The sequence below is a fragment of the Myxocyprinus asiaticus genome, chromosome 22, assembly GCF_019703515.2.
Source record: "Myxocyprinus asiaticus isolate MX2 ecotype Aquarium Trade chromosome 22, UBuf_Myxa_2, whole genome shotgun sequence".
Taxonomy (NCBI): Eukaryota; Metazoa; Chordata; class Actinopteri; order Cypriniformes; family Catostomidae; genus Myxocyprinus; species Myxocyprinus asiaticus.
In genome coordinates this window covers 38,425,600-38,443,621 of record NC_059365.1, presented here as the reverse complement: position 1 = coordinate 38,443,621, position 18,022 = coordinate 38,425,600, and the positions used below count along the sequence as shown (strand labels likewise).

The 18,022-nt window shown below is 36.5% G+C and overlaps 1 protein-coding gene and 1 long non-coding RNA gene across 2 annotated transcripts in view; one reads left to right on the top strand and one right to left on the bottom strand.

Annotated features, from left to right (window-relative positions):
* Positions 1–735: 735 nt before the first annotated feature.
* LOC127412731 (proheparin-binding EGF-like growth factor) lies at positions 736–5,157 on the bottom strand. The gene is made up of 6 exons (XM_051649339.1): positions 4,972–5,157; positions 4,196–4,402; positions 3,868–4,072; positions 3,582–3,737; positions 3,386–3,474; positions 736–3,298 (listed from the first exon to the last, which is right to left on the bottom strand). The coding sequence occupies exons 1-5, from the start codon at positions 5,012–5,014 to the stop codon at positions 3,402–3,404; spliced, it is 684 nt and encodes a 227-aa protein (XP_051505299.1). The 5' UTR covers positions 5,015–5,157; the 3' UTR covers positions 736–3,298; positions 3,386–3,401.
* A 3,163-nt stretch (positions 5,158–8,320) lies between these two features.
* Positions 8,321–18,022, top strand: part of LOC127412738 (uncharacterized) — a 99,529-nt gene continuing 89,827 nt past the window's right edge. Inside the window, exon 1 of the long non-coding RNA XR_007892473.1 lies at positions 8,321–8,743. This is a non-coding gene — a long non-coding RNA (uncharacterized LOC127412738). The remainder of the gene's footprint in view (positions 8,744–18,022) is intronic.

Below are 18,022 nucleotides of genomic sequence, written 5' to 3'. Positions count from 1 at the left end.
CCCATGAAGGTTGAGTTTAGTTTATGTAAGCCTGGCCTACATTTATGTTAGTTTGCAGCCCCAAAGACTCATTCATGCCCTTTGCGTTGGTGGTTTGCCACAGACATTTTGACATTGATGTATAACATTTAGGGTACAAAAGATTAAAACCACTTTATTGAAAAGGAAATGAGCTCTGTGGTGTGGGTTCCTCTTTGAAATCTTTAAAGTCTGTGATGTATCACGTTTTTATAGAAGGGAAGTGGGGTATAAACTGTTGATGGTGTATTAAATGGAAGTTTTGATGGTTTAGGTGTGGCCAGCATAGAAGTTTTGCAACTTTAGTTAAAGGAAGTGCAATTTCAATAATGATGCAAGCGAGTTATACTGGTAATGCAAGGTGAGAAGTCTCATGTCGTGTGTGAGTTTATTGGTGAAAGAGTGTTTATTGTGCATGTATTGTATGTGTAGCCATTGACCACATGTTCAGGATACAGGTGCACTTCACATGAATGACAAATCTTTGGAACTTCAAAGCAGGAGAGAGACTAGACAAATATTTTTCTTCTTGTGTCAAAACTAAGCTATTACAGTACTTATGTTGTTATTCCAGTTTTCAAAAATATCCTAAAAATGGGAAACCGGTCTTAACTGCTCCCATGAGGAAATGACTCATTGCATCACGCTGCAGTCTTCCTCCTTGGGAATATACAGAGCATTCACATCTGCATTGAAAATACAGTACATTACAGTATATCAAAATAAGTTTTATTTATTTGCCTTGATTTTCATGTTTGAGCATGTCAAAAATACTGCACACATACTGTATATTGAGACAATGAGGAAACAATGTCTTTATCTTTGGGATGCTGAATTTACAACACAAACACACAGAAAAAATGAATTGCTCAAACAAAAAGACAGCTTTGTGATTAGGACATTTAATTCACATTTCATAATTTGCACACTGTTGTAAAACAGAGCTAGCATTTTACTGGCCAAACAGTGAATATCTTTTCTTTCTCTCTTAAAAAAAAAAAAAAAAACTGAGAGAGAGAGAGAGAGAGAGAGAGAGAGAGTTTGAAATATTACTTTTTAAGAGGTTCACTGAAATACATTCTAACTGTCCTGGAGATTAAAATAATAAAAATATTCTAAAATATTCTCATTATTAAATGCACTAAAAATATAAAAATTGCAAATTATTAAATTATTATTTTGATTTTCAGTCTACCATTTTCCATACTCACATGAATAGACATTTCCCTATCACAACTGCTTTTTAATAAATACAATTTTACATTGACATAAAACACAAAGGAGACTGTCAAATAGATTGCCAGTGCATTAGGGCTGGACAAGGTTGGTCTAAATCCAAATAAATATTAATATATACATATATATAAATATATATATATATATATATATATATATATATATATACATACACACACATACACACACATACACACATATATACAGTACACACACACACACACACACATATATATATATATATATATATATATATATATATATATATATATATATATATATATATATATACACAGTACTGTGCAAAAGTTTTAGGCACTTGTGAAAAATGTTGCATAGTGAGGATGCCTTCAAAAATAATGACATAAATAGTTTTCATTTATCACTTAATGTTATACAAAGTCCAGTAAACATAAAAATGTTAAATCAATATTCGGTGTGATCACCTTTGCCTTAAAAACAGCCCCAATTCTCCTAGGTACACCTGGACACAGTTTTTCTTGGTTGTTGGTAGATAGGATGTTTCAAGCTTCAAGGAGAATTCACCACAGTTCTTCTATCTGTTTAGGCTGTCTCAATTGCTTCTGTCTCTTTATGTAATCTCAGACTGACTCGATGTTCAGTGGGGGGCTCTGTGGGGGCCATGACATCTGTTGCAGGGCTCCCTGTTCTTCTATTCTAATCTTTTCTATTTGCAAAAAGTAATGTTTGGGAGTCTAACATTTATATTTCCTATTGACACACTAAAGCTGAAGATATAAATAACCATCTTAACACAAATGCTTTTGTGAAACATCTTATGTGCCTAAGACTTTTGCACAGTACGGTATATATATATATATATATATATATATATATATATATATATATATATATATATATATATATATACATACACACACACACACATACACAAACACACACACATATATATATACACACATACACTGTATATATATATATATATATATATATATATATATATATATATATATATATATATATATACACATAAATAAATAAATTAAAGCATAGCTAACAATGATTAAATACACAGACATTAAAGGAATATTCCAGGTTCAATACAAGTTGAGCTCAATCGAAAGTATATAACAGAATATGACAAATTTATTTCAACTCGTTTCTCCTTTTCTTTAAAAAAGCACAAATCTGGGTTACAGTGAGGCACTTACAATGGAAGTGAATGGGGCCCATCCGTAAACATTAAAATACTCACTGTTTCAAAAATATAGCCGTACACAATATGAGTGTTACATTGATTTTTGTGTGATAAAATCACATTTCTAAGATTTTCTATGCAAAGTTATATCCAATTTTCCAACTCTGTTGCCCTGATGGCATAGCACCATAAACCTTGTTAATCTCACTTAGTAGTCCGCCGCAAAAAGGACTATATAAACAACGTTACAGCTCAAATAATACACAAGTAATAACAGAATAAATAATGTGAGTGCTTTTAAAAAGATAGCCTTCAAAAATTGGCCAATTCACTTCCATTGAATGTGTCTCATTGTAACCTCGATTTTTGCTTTTTTAAAGAAAAGGTAGAATGAGTCAAAATAATTTTTTGTGGCATTCAGTATTATGCCACAAATGCTGTCGATTGAGCTTAACTTGTATTGAACCCGGAGTATTCCTTTAACAAAAATGCTTATAAGAATACTTATTTCGGGCAAGATTTCTTCTATACAAGAAAATGCCTCGCTTCCAAAACCCAAACTACATTTCCAACCCCAAGGAGTTCCTTCTCGTTCCATATTGAACTGAAATGTCCAAACAGTTTGAGTCTGTTCCAGACCAAGCGCATCCGTCAGAGTTCCAGTTCGTGGCTGGTTTCGAACTGACTGGACTCTCTCGTGAACTTTTTAGCGAGTCATTGGCGAGTCAGGCTTTTCACATAGGTGCCATGCTTCCTGACAAGCAAGCACTGTCACGCTATACTATTGTCCAGCACGCTGTGCTCGCTGTTCCACACAACACTAAACTTCGGCACTTTATTTTGAGGTAGACTTTCCACAGTTGCCTGAAATAAAACAGGAATCCAAATGTCAAGCGAATGAGTCAAATCGGACTATATACATTTAAGTAGAATGTGACGTTATCATCTTACCGTTCTGTCCTGTCTCTTAGTGGTGTGGGGCAGCTCCCAGTTTGATCTTCTCCTCATTTTCCACATTGTATGCGCCTCGCTTGTGAAACCTGGGTGACAGAAAAGTTATCGAAAATTAAGTCACTCTCCATCAACCCAAAACAGCTTGGTAGACGTTATGAATTTTAAAAACTGAAGGATGTGATGGAAATCAAACCTGTGAGCCAGTAGAAGTCCAATGATGGTGAGACATAGTGAAGAGAGAACCACGGCCACCACAGCTAGTGCCGTTGTGCGGTTGTATGCTCCCTCGTTCGTCTTTACTTCCAAGGAGAAGATGTGACATCGCTCTCCTGAGTAGCCTGAATCACATCTGGTAAAAATGGCAAGTCATATGGTCAGGATGAGTAACGTGAACGCTTGATTCATGCCTTTGATTCTCTACGAGAATTTTAAAAATGGAACTTTTTACATAAAATGGAAATCACAAGTCAAGTGCTTACATGCATGAAGGCTCCTTTAGGTCCTTCAGATACTGGCAGATTCCATGGATACAAAAGTCCTTGTATTTTTTCAGACATGGATTCCTCTTCTTGCCTTTTCCCTTTCCTTTTCCTCTCTTCCTTCCTTGCCCCTTCCTCTTTGAGCCTTCAAGTTTTTCTGCTTTCAAAGCGGCACTTGGATCTTTGGGTTTGCTTGAAAACGCAACTGTTGAGAGAGAAAACCGATATTTATCCAAACTGATATGGATACTATAGTAACAGTAAGTATACTATGAATGCAAATCGCAATCATTCTCATTCTATATTTTGAAAAGAAATCCTTAATTACCTATAGGCAAACCATAATCCCCAGAAAACTCGTCGTCCTCTTCATCGTCATAGTAATAGTCGTCTTCCTCCTGATATTCCACTGGCTTGTTGTCCACAGAAGACCTCGGTTTGTTCAGTACCTCTAGGAGATCTATCACAGCTGTCTGTGCCGGACTCTCGCTCTCTAACCTCACTACAGATGCACCATTCACCAATGACACAGCCGCTGAAACATCAATGCTAAACATCAATAAATAAGGCAAATATCTATTTGAGTTTATGGTTATGCATTGGATTCGTTACTACAATGTAACTGCTATGTGCACTGGGTGTCTCAGCACTACAGGGCTTGCAAAACTTTATTTTGATTCTATTTTCTGGAATGCATGGAGTCCTTATTTTCTGAAAGGTGTAATCTTTTTGGCTGGCATACAAATAATCATGTTTTAAAACTAAGAATAGGTTGTGTGCATTACCTAATACCCCTAGAGGGTGCTGAGAGGCTTCATTTACAAAAATCTTGCATGCACAGACACTGAGCTAACGAGTGATCGCATGGGTCAAAAATAAATATATCCCAGAATATTCTTAAAAGAGAGACACAGTGACATTGTTGTCACCCGTCAATAGAATCAATGGCAAAATAGGAGATTAGACTGTTTGAGAATGGGGAGAAAGCGTATTTGAAACTTTATAACATACATTATATATACATATATATTATACATTTTACACTTATATAAAGTTTACATGGCTGTGAGAGCGACACATTTTAGCAATGCTAAATCTACTCACCGAGGGCATAAGAAAAAAGTCGCAAAACTGTTAAAAACTTCATATTTTCCCGTCTGCTAATGCCGACAAAGGATTCAGCTGTAAAATAAAATCCGTCCCGCCCTTATAATTCCTTTGAAATCCACCACAGACTTGTCAATGTGTCTTCTCTGAATGAGCGTCTCTCTGTAGGTAAAAATCAGCCGCGTTTAAGTGACAGGCATTTAAATAGGCGCATGGCCACGCCCACTCAAACTCTAACACAGATTGCGTGTCCGTAGAGATTTTTATATAATTTTATTAACCCATGTCGGTCTACACCTCTTCTTACTGTACAGGAATCTGATATATGGCCATATATAAACATATATAGGCCTATAACATTATGGTTCATATATTTGAGCATATATTAACATTTTCAAATCCCAGTATTTGGGAAACATATATGAAAACTGACATTTTTGTAGTAGGCTATATTTAATGATATACACTGGCGGCCAAAAGTTTGGAATGATGTACAGATTTAGCTTTTTTGGAAGGAAATTGGAACTTTAATTCAACAAAGAGGCATTCAACTGATCACAAAGTATAGTCAGGACATTACTGATGTAAAAAAACAGCACCATCGCTATTTGAAAAAAGTCATTTTTGATCAAATCTAGACAGCAGCCATCACTCCAACACCTTATCCTTGAGTAATCATGCTAAATTGATCATTTGGTACTAGAAAATCACTTGCCATTAATTCAAACACTGCTGAAAGATATTTGGTTCATTAAATGAAGAATAACATTGTCTTTGTGTTTGTTTTTGAATTGCCACAGTATGCAATAGATTGGCATGTCTTAAGGTCAATATTAGGTCAAAAATGGCACAAAAGGAACAGCTTTCTCTAGAAACTCATCAGTCAATTATTGTTTTGAGGAATGAAGGCTATACAATGCTTGAAATTGCCAAAAAACTGAAGATTTCATACAAAGGTGTACACTACAGTCTTCAAAGACAAAGGACAGCTGGCTCTAACAAGGACAGAAAGAGATGTGGAAGGACAGATGTACAACTAAACAAGAGGATAAGTACATCAGAGTCTCTAGTTTGAGAAATAGACACCTCACATGTCCTCAGCTGACAGCTTCATTGAATTCTACCCGCTCAACACCAGTTTCATGTACAACAGTAAAGAGAAGACTCAGGGGTGCAGGCCTTATGGGAAGAATTGCAAAGAAAAAGCCACTTTTGAAACAGAAAAACAAAAAGAAAAGGTTAGAGTGGGCAAAGAAACACAGACATTGGACAACAGATAATTGGAAAAGAGTGTTATGGATCTTAACCCCATTGAGCTTTTGTGGGATCAGCTAGACTGTAAAGTGCGTGAGAAGGACCCGACAAGACAGCCACATCTATAGCAAGTGCTACAGGAAGCGTGGGGTGAAATGTCACCTGAGTATCTGGACAAACTGACAGCTAGAATGCCAAGGATCTGCAAAGCTGTCATTGCTGTACGTGGAGGATTTTTTTTGATGAGAACTCTTTGAAGTCGTTTATGAAGTTCTGAAAAAAAAATTCAAATTGTAATAGTAATTTTTCACATTATTAATGTCCTGACTATACGTTGTGATCAGTTGAATGCCTTTTTGGTGAATAAAAGTACCAATTTCTTTCCATAAGAGCAAAATCTGTACATTATTCTAAACTTTTGGCCGCCAGTGTATGTTGCATATATATATATATATATATACAAGTATGTGAATTTTAAATATCAGTCAAAACCAGATATGAACTTTTAGGCCCTATTTTATTTATGTGTTTTGCAAATATTGCTATATATCAGATTTCTGTATAGGATTTTTTTTTCTCTGCATCTTTAAAACAATGTCTTGTTCACTGGTTTGAGATGATAAACCTAGAAAAGAAGTAATATAATATAATGAGGGTGACATTTTGTAGAGCCTTGCAACTGGTTCAGTTGTCTAACAGTTTGAGGGGTCTACATGGAAATGCAGATTTTAAAAACAGTATCACACAAATTATAAATGATATTAACTGGTTAAAACTTACACTCAAATAAATATTTCAGTCCATTGCAATTGTATGACTAATTTCCATCAAATGAATCTATATTATAATAAATTAAGCATAAATGTGAAGTATTTAAGTTTAATTAAATACGTTTCATTCATTTTTTTTTAAATTCTAATCAGGTCCTGTAATAAGATGCAATCTTTTTAATGGGCAAGTGGTTGTCTCTTCATCAGACCGGGAGGGGAATATCAGAATGCCCCCCTTAGACCTGACCATGATTAGAATTAACTTTTAAGAGATCACTGATGATGCAAACAGAGGAAATTCTGTTTGGTAGAATTTTAGTCCAAAGGCTCCTGGGCTTGATTTATAGTTGTTTACATTAAACAGCTGATTAGCCAAGTTCAGCAACATTGACTAAAATTGTACAAGACATTTCTTCTATGCCTCTTGTGTGATCGAAAAATAATGAAAAGCTTTACAATCAAATATTTAATTATGTTTTTCAAGTTAAAATCTGATAAATCATCCTTAATAATCCTTAAACCCGACTGCACGCTTTCAGTATCACACCTGGACTACAGTAATCCAGCACAGCAGACACTTTTTATCAGGAGCTTCTTAAAATGTATTTAAAACCCTAGTCAGGTTGTCCTAATATCCTAAAACTACTTTTGCGACACACTCAGAGATATCCTATTTTGTCTTGAATATACTACACATTGAACATGGTATCAAAATAAAATAATCTGCAGTTATACAGTATTGGATACTGACATCTAGTGGATACTTAAAACCCCTGCATATAAGGAGTCGTGTGATCAAATTTGGTGGAATTTCTATAATAATTTAGAACCATTTTGGCCGATTGTAAACCATCATCCATAATTTATGAACACAACTTGCTATCAAGCCCTTTTTTATTGGTTTGACTGTTAAAAATAGATTTTCTGTTTATCTTGCCAAATTAGTGTGATTTGGTTTAGACCTTGTGTTTGGGCTTGATGGTTATTTAATGAGATGGTATCTGAGAAGAAAAATGTAAGACAAAAATTTCAAGTCTAAAATGGCAATAACAAGCTATTTAGATCAATTCAGCTGTAATTAGAAAATTTGTATTTTACATTTTGAATTACAAGTTTTTCATTTGTGACAGTGACTACATTTACATGCATATCATTACTATATATGTATATATATATGGCAATATTCGGTTTGCTGAAGTGTCATGTCAATACCGCAAACCAACACTGCAAAAAAAGAACTGTTGAGAAAAATGATGGAGTAATATTGTTAGTTCTCTCAATGACTGTCTAAATCATTGTTCTCAGTAACATTGCTTTGTTTATTCAATGTGAATTTGTTTGTTCACTAAATGCAAACATTCTTGTTGAGAGAACTACAAATTTCAAGTTCAGCCAACTATCATTTTGCAATATGAGAACTTTCATTTTGTCACCATTTCAATTACATTTATATGAAATTAAAAGTGCACTCAGTAACTTTTGTCTTTGTGTCATCTTGGACTTACACTGACACCTAGTGGTTTGGATGCAGCATAATTTAAAATCAATAGTTTTCAGTTTCAGATGCCATTGTAGAAATGTAGTATTCACAGTCAGTCATGATTAATTTAATCAATGAGTGAAAGTGTGAAATAACAGGACGGTTACTGAGATTAAGCGAGTAGTATTCGGCTGGTCATGTGATTCTAACATGGCAGCCCCCATGTGCGGACCCTCTCCATGTAGAATAAAACAGCTTTTATAAGGTTACTGATATGACTGGAGTCTTCATTTTAATTTGAGTGCTCATGATTTCATACATATATTGCAAAATTACAATTCATGTCTTTAGGAGTTCAACTTTTATAAAGAGGAAAAAATTACTGAGTGCACCTTTAACTGCAATCTTTGCCTCTGAAGAGAGAGTTATGTCTTGCAAGACGTACTGTACAATTGTTTGAAATGGACACACAATAGACCTCAATAGACACACAAACCTCAAAAAGTTAAAAGATGAGCTCTGAACATCACAGCACAACAATAAACCAACAGTGGCAAAAAAAAAAAAAGAGCATAAAGAAAGTCAGTAAACAGCACAAATAAAAAAGCCTATAACACTAACCACATAATTATTCAAGTTGCAATGCATGCTGGGAACTTTTAAATCAGCAACATTGTTCAACATTAAATTGTTCATTCGAGCAACTTTGTTAGACTAGTTGGGACAACATTTGGGGGAATATTGTTGGTCTAACATGTGTTTTATATAGTAATTCAAGTAATTCACATTTTGAGTTTCTGTGACTCAAAAACTCAAATAAGCTGAAAAAAGGCCATTTAATTTTTTACAGTGAATTCTCAGGTTCCCAAAATTCTGATTCCCACTTGTGGAATATTCCAGTATTAATCAGAATTTTAGGTCAGGTAATTTTAACTGTTTTTTAAAGTGTCGTACTGTTATGCGGTAATACATGCCCTCTTTTGTCTTGAAGAAAATGTGTGTTAGATCTTCTTCTAATTGGATGGCTTGCGTCGTGGAATATTGAAGTCTCTTCCCTCTTAGCAAGAAAACTCTCGAAGTCCAGGGGTTCCAGTTGTCAAAGGTTAGACTTTATTGAGCAAAACAACAAAGCCGAGACGCCAGCTGTATCATCCATCGTCTCATTCAAAGCTTACTTGTTTATACATTCTGTTATCACACATCAAGCACACCTCTCTTTGCCATTTTAGCCAATAAGTGTGCTTTTGCATTATTTTTGTTCACCACCGTTATCTCACAGACTCTCTGGCTTCTTTTTAATGGTGGAATCTTAACAATTAGTTTATTTAAAAAAAAAGAACTTTTAAATTCATTTATTATGAAAGTATACATTCTAAGTAAATAGAATATAACAGTCTAATAAGATAACTTGGCTATTGGCTATGCCATTCAGTGCTTTGAAGAGTAATTTTCTGTCATGGCTGAATGCCCAGGTTTCTCTCAGCAAGATCACGAAGACCTTTCAGTCTCATCCTTATTTTCCTGGATTAAAATAATGCTCAAACTATTCTATATAAGTATTTTTCTATGTTTGATATATAAAAATATACTATAATATATAAAAATATAATATACTTATTGTTGGGTGGTAATAGATTTTCTTTAATATACTTCATAAAAAAGTAAGTAGTTGAAACTTGGACCACAGTGCTTGTGGGGAGAACAGTTTATTAAAGTTGGTTGTTTAGCATAACCCTGCTTGACCAATCTTGATCATTTACTTCTTAACCCTCTAGATCCTTAACCCATAGGATCTATCTATGTGACATTTACATATTTTATGACAAATGTGCCACAGACATGGCATAGCTTCAGTTCTCTTTATTGACAAAGAGACAAGATCACACAAGAAATTCTTGAGGAGAATCCTGTAATTCAGATTGTACTGGCCACTTGGTTCACACCTTCAGGCACAGATGCAATGTAATATTGTAAATGCATCTGACCAGTGACAGTTCAGATTACAAAGAACTGGTTTCACATCGAATTCCTCTGAAGCCCTCATCACACCTGCAGAACAATGGCACATCATACAGTCAGGACGAGTAACGTATTTGTTGAAATGCCCATGACATGTGAGAGTAACATATTGGATTACAGGACAGGTGACTAATGTGAAGTACTTACACGCATACGGGCTTCCAAATCCCTAACACGCAGGTTCCATGTATACAAAAGTCAGGGGGTGAACATGGATCTATATATTTTAAATTAAGATGATGACTTAGTGACAGTTTTAAAGATTGGTAGCAATTGAATTTAACCTCTCCATATTGATATTGAACAGGAGCTCAATTATTATTCATCCACAAAAGCAATGATGGATAAACACTTACCAAACCATTGGTAATCAGATGTGTGTCTTTAAAAATAACATTTATAAATGAATTCATTTATTAGTTCAATTGTTATTGATTCTTTTATAATTATTATTAATATGGTTGAACTTTATTTTACAGTATGTGTACTTTCAGTATATTTACAGTGTAATATTTTACCCAAGAAAGTACTGAGTAATATAAGGTAACTACATGTACTTAATATTAGATTTATGGTTAGTACCTAGTAATTACTATAGTTGTTGTAATTATATAGTACGTAAACGTAGAACGGTACTGTCAAATAAAGTGCTACCATTAATATTATTAGACAGCAGTGTTACCTGGATTTCTCAGCCGCTGGTCTAGGACGTTTGTTTGGTTTAACAACATCACCAGACCTACTTGTAAGCCTTTAGGTAAAAAGGGATTGTCAAAATAAGTCAAAAAATTATATAAAAAAAAACGAACATAATTAAAGGCAAAATAAGGCACTCTTTTCAAATTGTTTTTTTTTTTTTTAAATTTCTTCTTTTACTTAAAAGTAAATATGTATTGATTCATTTGTTTGTTTTATACAGCAGTGTTACCTGTCTTTTACAGTCGTTGGTTCAGTAGATAGAGTGGTTGTTTTTCTACGACTATATAAAACACAGAGATTCTCATTAAGTCAAATAAACGATATCACTAAACTGACATCATTGATGGCACACATATTTGTATGTATGTTTGTTTGTTTGTTTGCTTTACTTTAAAAATAATAATTTTGTACAGCAGTGTTACCAGTCTTTTACAGTCATTGGTTCAGGAGGAATGGTTGTTTTAACATAGTCACTAGACCTACTCTTAACACTGTATGTAAAAGGTACTGTCAGTCAGTTAAAAAATAAAAAATGATATCACAAAACTGACATAGTTAAAGCCGAAATAAGGCACTCTTTTTTTGTTTTTACTTTCCCTTTCTCCTTTAAAAGTAATTATGCACAGTATTAATTAATTTGTTTGTTTGTTTGTTTGTACAGCAGTGTTACCTGTCTTTCACAGTTGTTGGCTCGATAGTTGCGTCAACAAAGTCATCAGACCCACTTCTAACAATGTATATAAAATGGCATTGTCAGTAAATTAAGAAATGATATCACAAAACTCACATTCAGTTAAAGGCACATAAAGACACTAGGCCTCATTTACTAACAGTGCAAATGCACGTATTAGTGTAAAATATGTGTGGGTTTTCTATGGGTTTTTACGGTTTAATGAGTTTTTTCAATTTATGAGTAAAAAAGGTCTGTATGGTAAACATTACTTGAAGATACTTTGACGTTTTGTTCTACAGAACTACACACAGTCAAACCCTAAACATGAATTTTGAAGCCGGCATGTTTTTAAAAAGATGACTGTATGTCGCTAATAAGTTGCTAAATTAGTATATGAGTGAATATACCATTGTAATTCTTATCTAGTAACTTTTTAGCAACATACTTGTTGACCTTAACCCCATTGAAAGTCTTTGGGATGTGCTGGAGAAGACTTTACGGAGTGGTTCGACTCTCCCGTCATCAATACAAGATCTCGGGCAAAAATTAATGCAACTCTGGACGGAAATAAATGTGCTGACCTTGCACAAGGTTCTCGAAACAATGCCATGATGAATGCACGCTGTAATCAATGATAAAAGCAGTTCAATGAAATATTAGAGTATGCAACTTTTTTTTTTGTTTTGTTGGCCAGACAGTGTATTATTAAGTAATGTTTACCACAGACCTTAATTTACTCATAAATCAAAAACTGCCATTATAAATCCCATTGGAAAATCAAGGGAACGCTTTTTCTGGTTTTTGGACTACAACCTGAACAAATGTAATTATTCATTGATTGATATGTTTTGGACAGCAAGATTACCTGTTTTTCCCAGAGGTTTGATTAGGAGACATGGTTGGTTTTACATTGTCACCAGAGCCACCTCCACTTTATGTAAAACACAAAGATTGTCAATATATCAAGAAATAATATAAACTACCTTACAGAGAGCACCATAAATCTTTTATACATTTACATGGAATCACTTCATAAAGACAAACAAGAGCACCATATTGAATATCATTACTCAGCCGTGCTGATATTCATTTAAAATGTCTGATATCAGCAATATTGGAATGATGCTTGTCCAATTAAATTAGGACAGAAACTAACTGTTGTACAATTAAACGTAATCAATTTATCCCTATGAAAAAGACATTTTGACCTGTAAGAAGAAGCTTTGAATCTTCGGTTGTTGAACAGATAATCCTTATTATGAACGGTTGCTGATTTCACATTCAGGCAGAATTCTTGGTACAACACAGGATGCATACCTATTGCCAAATGTATTAAGAGAAACACGGTAAACTGGATACAGAATCCTTACACAAATGTATTTTTAAATCAATTAAATTCTGTCTATGGAGAAATTCTTACCCAAAGAGACAGAGAATTGATTGGTTAAAGCAATACTGACAATCCATGTGCTCCAAAGGAACTGCATTATTAAGATGTTAAGACCTGTTAATTAAAAAAAAGAATGATAACCAGCACAGCACAGCATAGATAAAATAGCAAAGGATGTTCCTCATTGGTTGATTTACAAGTATTGTCACATCCTTTTGATAAACCAGATGGTTGTAAACCTCAAGGTGGAAAACTCAACTTTGTTATAGAGCTGATTTTGTGGATCTAGCTAAACTGGTTCATTGCTTATGTTAATCTAGACCAACAGTGATGAATGTGAAATTTTGTGAGTGTGTTGGTGTGTGTTGAAAACTTTTTTAAGATCCAGTGCATTTTATTCATACTAGGCAATAGACTCTAATAAAGAAGTGAAAACAGGACTCTATAGATGTATAATTTATAGCTTGTTCCATCATGAATTATACATTTTTTCCATTACACTGTTTGGACCCCAGAGAAATTGATGCATGTAAATCCATTTTGTTCTCTGCACAGGTTATGGTACAGGGATTATAGTTAAGGGGTCAGACATACTATTTGCTGTCACGTTTTATCCAAGTAAAATCTAAGTATGTCTCTAAGTAGGCTACAGCACAATCTGTTTCCTTCCTTTAAGTCTAATCTGATTCTTGTATCACAGTCATCTTTATCATATTATAACTTTCATTATCACTACCCAAAGCATATTTCTATCTCTGTGAGTCTTTAATTTCTGATCTGTTTTCATGCTCTGTTTCTTGGCCTAACAGCTGATGGCTAAATTTCTGTAAGTGGATGTATTAAACCTTATTATTATTATTATTTTGGTTGAGTAACCTCTACAGATTATGCCCAGAAAATGTCATATTCATGTTGTTCTATTCAATTAGTTACTTTTCAAAAGTTATCCCAGCTGGCAAGTTATTGTATGACTTGCACACTGCATATATCCATCCATCTAAGACCAGCAAACCACCAGTGCTGGCTGGGTAGTAACAGATTACATGTATAATAATCTGGATTACATAATCAGATTACAAAAATGGAGTGCTTGCAATTGGATTACATTACATTTTATAATTACAGTTACTTTCTCATGAAAATATGATGAGGTACAAATCTCTATATCATATCTAGAGACATTCTCATTGTCTTCAAAGCTGGATAATTAAAAAGTGGGTCTTAAAGTGGGAATATGGGTCATAAATTTGAGGTCAAGAAGATAAGGACGAGACTGTTTTATTGTACGAGTATTTTATTTGACTTAGAATAGAGAGGAAAAAAATGTATTAAGTTAGACCAACGTTTTATATATGTAACATTATATGACAAGTAGAAGTAAAATAAATATATATTACCATAGAGTGTAATGTTTTGCAGGCGAGGCATCATGTATGGCAGCAGAGAAAACTCATCGTCGTCAACAGATGAAAAGAAAATCAATTAGAAAATCAATTGTAACTAATACATCTAATTTGATTGATTACAAGAAATTTGCCTACTGAGGCTTTAATGTTTGATGTTTTGAGATTGTGAGCAAGAACATACCACTAAAGGGTCTTCTGTCCAGGTTGTAAGTATTTTTTTAAGATGCTTATAATTTAGTCCAGATTCGACTTACTTTACCTAACCTGAGAATAATAAAAATAAGGTAAAAGATGTTAAGATATGCACTGCATAACACACTCTAAAGGCCAATTCACACTGCCCCAACAAACCTCAACACTCTAAAGTTGGCTGTTGGATTTGAGAATGTTGAGAAGTATAACTATAATTGTCAAACTGCCCCAACAAACACCAACAGGGTGAACAAAGTGACAGTGTACGTGTTTGTCGGAGTCAAAGGTTAAAGCAGAAGCAGGATACAAATGCAGAGTAAAAAACCAAAAGGATTTATTAATACAGAAATAAACAAAAACAACAAAACTACCCCATATGGGACAAACATGAAGTCCAGCGCTGAAAGCCGACTGAAGCTGGGTTGGGGCAGACGTATGGGAAGCAGGACCGACCGGATCGGCAAGGGACGGGAACCAGAGACGAGACTGACATGAACATGAATCAAGACGAACTGGCACTGGACAGCACACACGAGGAGACCAAAATAGGGAGAGAAATCAAATGGGTTAACAAGCAGGGCAGGTGTGACTAATGAACTAATAATAAGCAAACAAGGAGGCGGGGTATGACGCAAGACTGAGAGACATGAGGGAATGCAGAAACAAAACAAAGCCATGTGCTCTCAAAAGACACAAACACTCGAATGGCATGAGTGCACATCGCCAAGACAATAAGGCAATATACGCTCATGCCAACCGACAGACAAAATGAGAGAATGCATGGCAATGCCAAACAAAGCAATGCCACACATTCCCACACTAGACAAAGCCTGAGCATACATCGCGAGGCAAACATCACGTGATGCATGCAACAGGCAACAAAACGAGACTGGACACCTATGCGAGAGTTCGGCCACACACAAACCTAACACCTCAGACTGAAATGACCGAACCTTAGCACAACGTGAAGACAGCTCGTGACCAGGGCACACAGCGCAATGCAAGCGCAATGCAAAGCGCACCCGTGGTCGCGAGAGACAGACATAAACGATTGACGTGAGGGCATGCCGCCAAGATGACATAAGCGCAATGCACTCAGGAACATGAGTGTCCGAATCCCGAAACCAACTGAAATCGAACCAGACAGGGAAATCAGGATCTAGACACCATGCTCCGGACATGAAATACAAGACAGACCGAAGAGCACACGGCAGGAAAACCACAACCGAAGCCATGCGCTCACAAACACAGAAGACAGAACACAAAACAATGATGTCAAGGTCCTGCCACACAAAAACTCAGACTGACAGAATGACAGGACCGTGATATTACCCCCCCCCCCAAAGGGATGCCTCCTGGTGTCCCAAAAAGGAAACATTAAACAATAGACAAGACAAACAGAACGAGCACTAACACAGAACAGAAAATACAACAGAAAAGGAGGGAAAACAGGGAGGGAGTTTAAGGAAAGGGGCCAGGGCCGGGGCCAGCAGCCTGGAGGGAGGCGTCAGGGCAGAGGTGGGGTCTGGTGTCCTGGGAGGAGGTCTGAGGGCAGAGGTGTGGTCTGGCAGCCTGGGAAGAGGCCTCAGGGCAGAGGCAGTGTCCAGTGGCCTGAGAGGAGGTCTTAGGGCAGAGGTGGGGTCTGGCAGCCTGGGAGGAGGCCTCAGGGCAGAGGCAGGGTCGGGCGGCCTGGGAGGCCTCCGTGGCTGTGGGTGCTGGCAGAGTCATGGGAATAGTCTCCATGGCCGTGGGTGCTGGCAGCGGCAGGAGAATGGCCTTCGTGCCCGTGGATGCTGGCAGTGGCAGGGGAACAGCCTTCGAGGCTGGGGAAGCTGGCAGCAGCAGGGGAAAGGCCTCTATGGCCGTGAGCGCTGGCAGTGGCAGGGGAATGGTCTCCGTGGCCATGGACGCTGGCCGCGACTCAGCACAACATGAAGACAGCTTACGACCCGGGCAGCAGTGCAACAGGAGCGCAACGCAAAGCGTGCCCGTGGTCACGAGAGACACACATAAACACTTGACGTGAGTGCATGCCGCCAAGATAACATAAGCACAATGCACTCAGACATTAACAGACAGACAGAACATGGAGCATGAGTGTCCGAATCCCGACACCAACCGAAACCAAACCAGACAGGGAAGTCAGGATCCAGACACCATGCTTCGGACATGAAACACAAGACAGACCAAAGAGCGCACGGCAGGATAACCACAACCGAAGCCGTGTGCTCACAAAAACAGAAGACAGAACACAAAACGATGATGTCACGGTCCTGTCACACAAAACCTGCCACACAAAAACCCAGACTGACAGAATGACAGGACCGTGACAGTTGGGGCAGTGTGAATTGGCCTTAAAGGGATAGTTCACTCAAAAATTAAAATTCAGTCATTAGCCCCTTTCACACATGCACCAGGTAAATTACAGGAAAATCCTTAGGTTACCTTTATGGGCAAATGTATCACATGTGCTATTCACACATGCAAGGACTTTTTTCCATTTTGATAGTACCATTCACACATCAGAACCAAATGCCGTTAAACTCTGTGACATCCTTTGCCGGGAATGACATCTATTCAGCCGTGCCAGAATTGTAAACTTCTTGTTTGAAAACATGGCGGGGTATTATTTTGTATCTAAACGTATGTGGTGGTAATGTTGGTGATTTTTAAAAAATGTTGGCAAATGTTTAGCAGTTGCTTGAGACTCAACAACGTTGTATGCGACAACTTCAAATAAGACTGATGAAATACAGAGAACAAAATGTTGTCGCTAGCATCTGAATGCGGAGACGCTATCTGCGGCTGAAAAGCACAGTAATGTGTACGTATATCGCTACAAAGAGGTCTGCACGTTCCTGAAGGAGGCTGTAGATTTTATAATATATAACGGAATTGCTTACTGTATTTTACTGTAATTTACCAGTTTTTTCAAAAGGGTCGTGGTCACACACTACATTTACATTTATGCATTTGCAGATGCTTTTATCCAATGCGACTAACAGTGCACTTATTACAGGGACAATCCCCCCGGAGCAACATGGATTTAAGTGCCTTGCTCAAAGACACAATGGTGGTGGCTGTGGGGATTGAACCAGCAACCTTCTGCTTGACCTCTAACCTGAAAATTGCAGTACATTTTCTGGAAAAGGCTGTGTGTGTGAA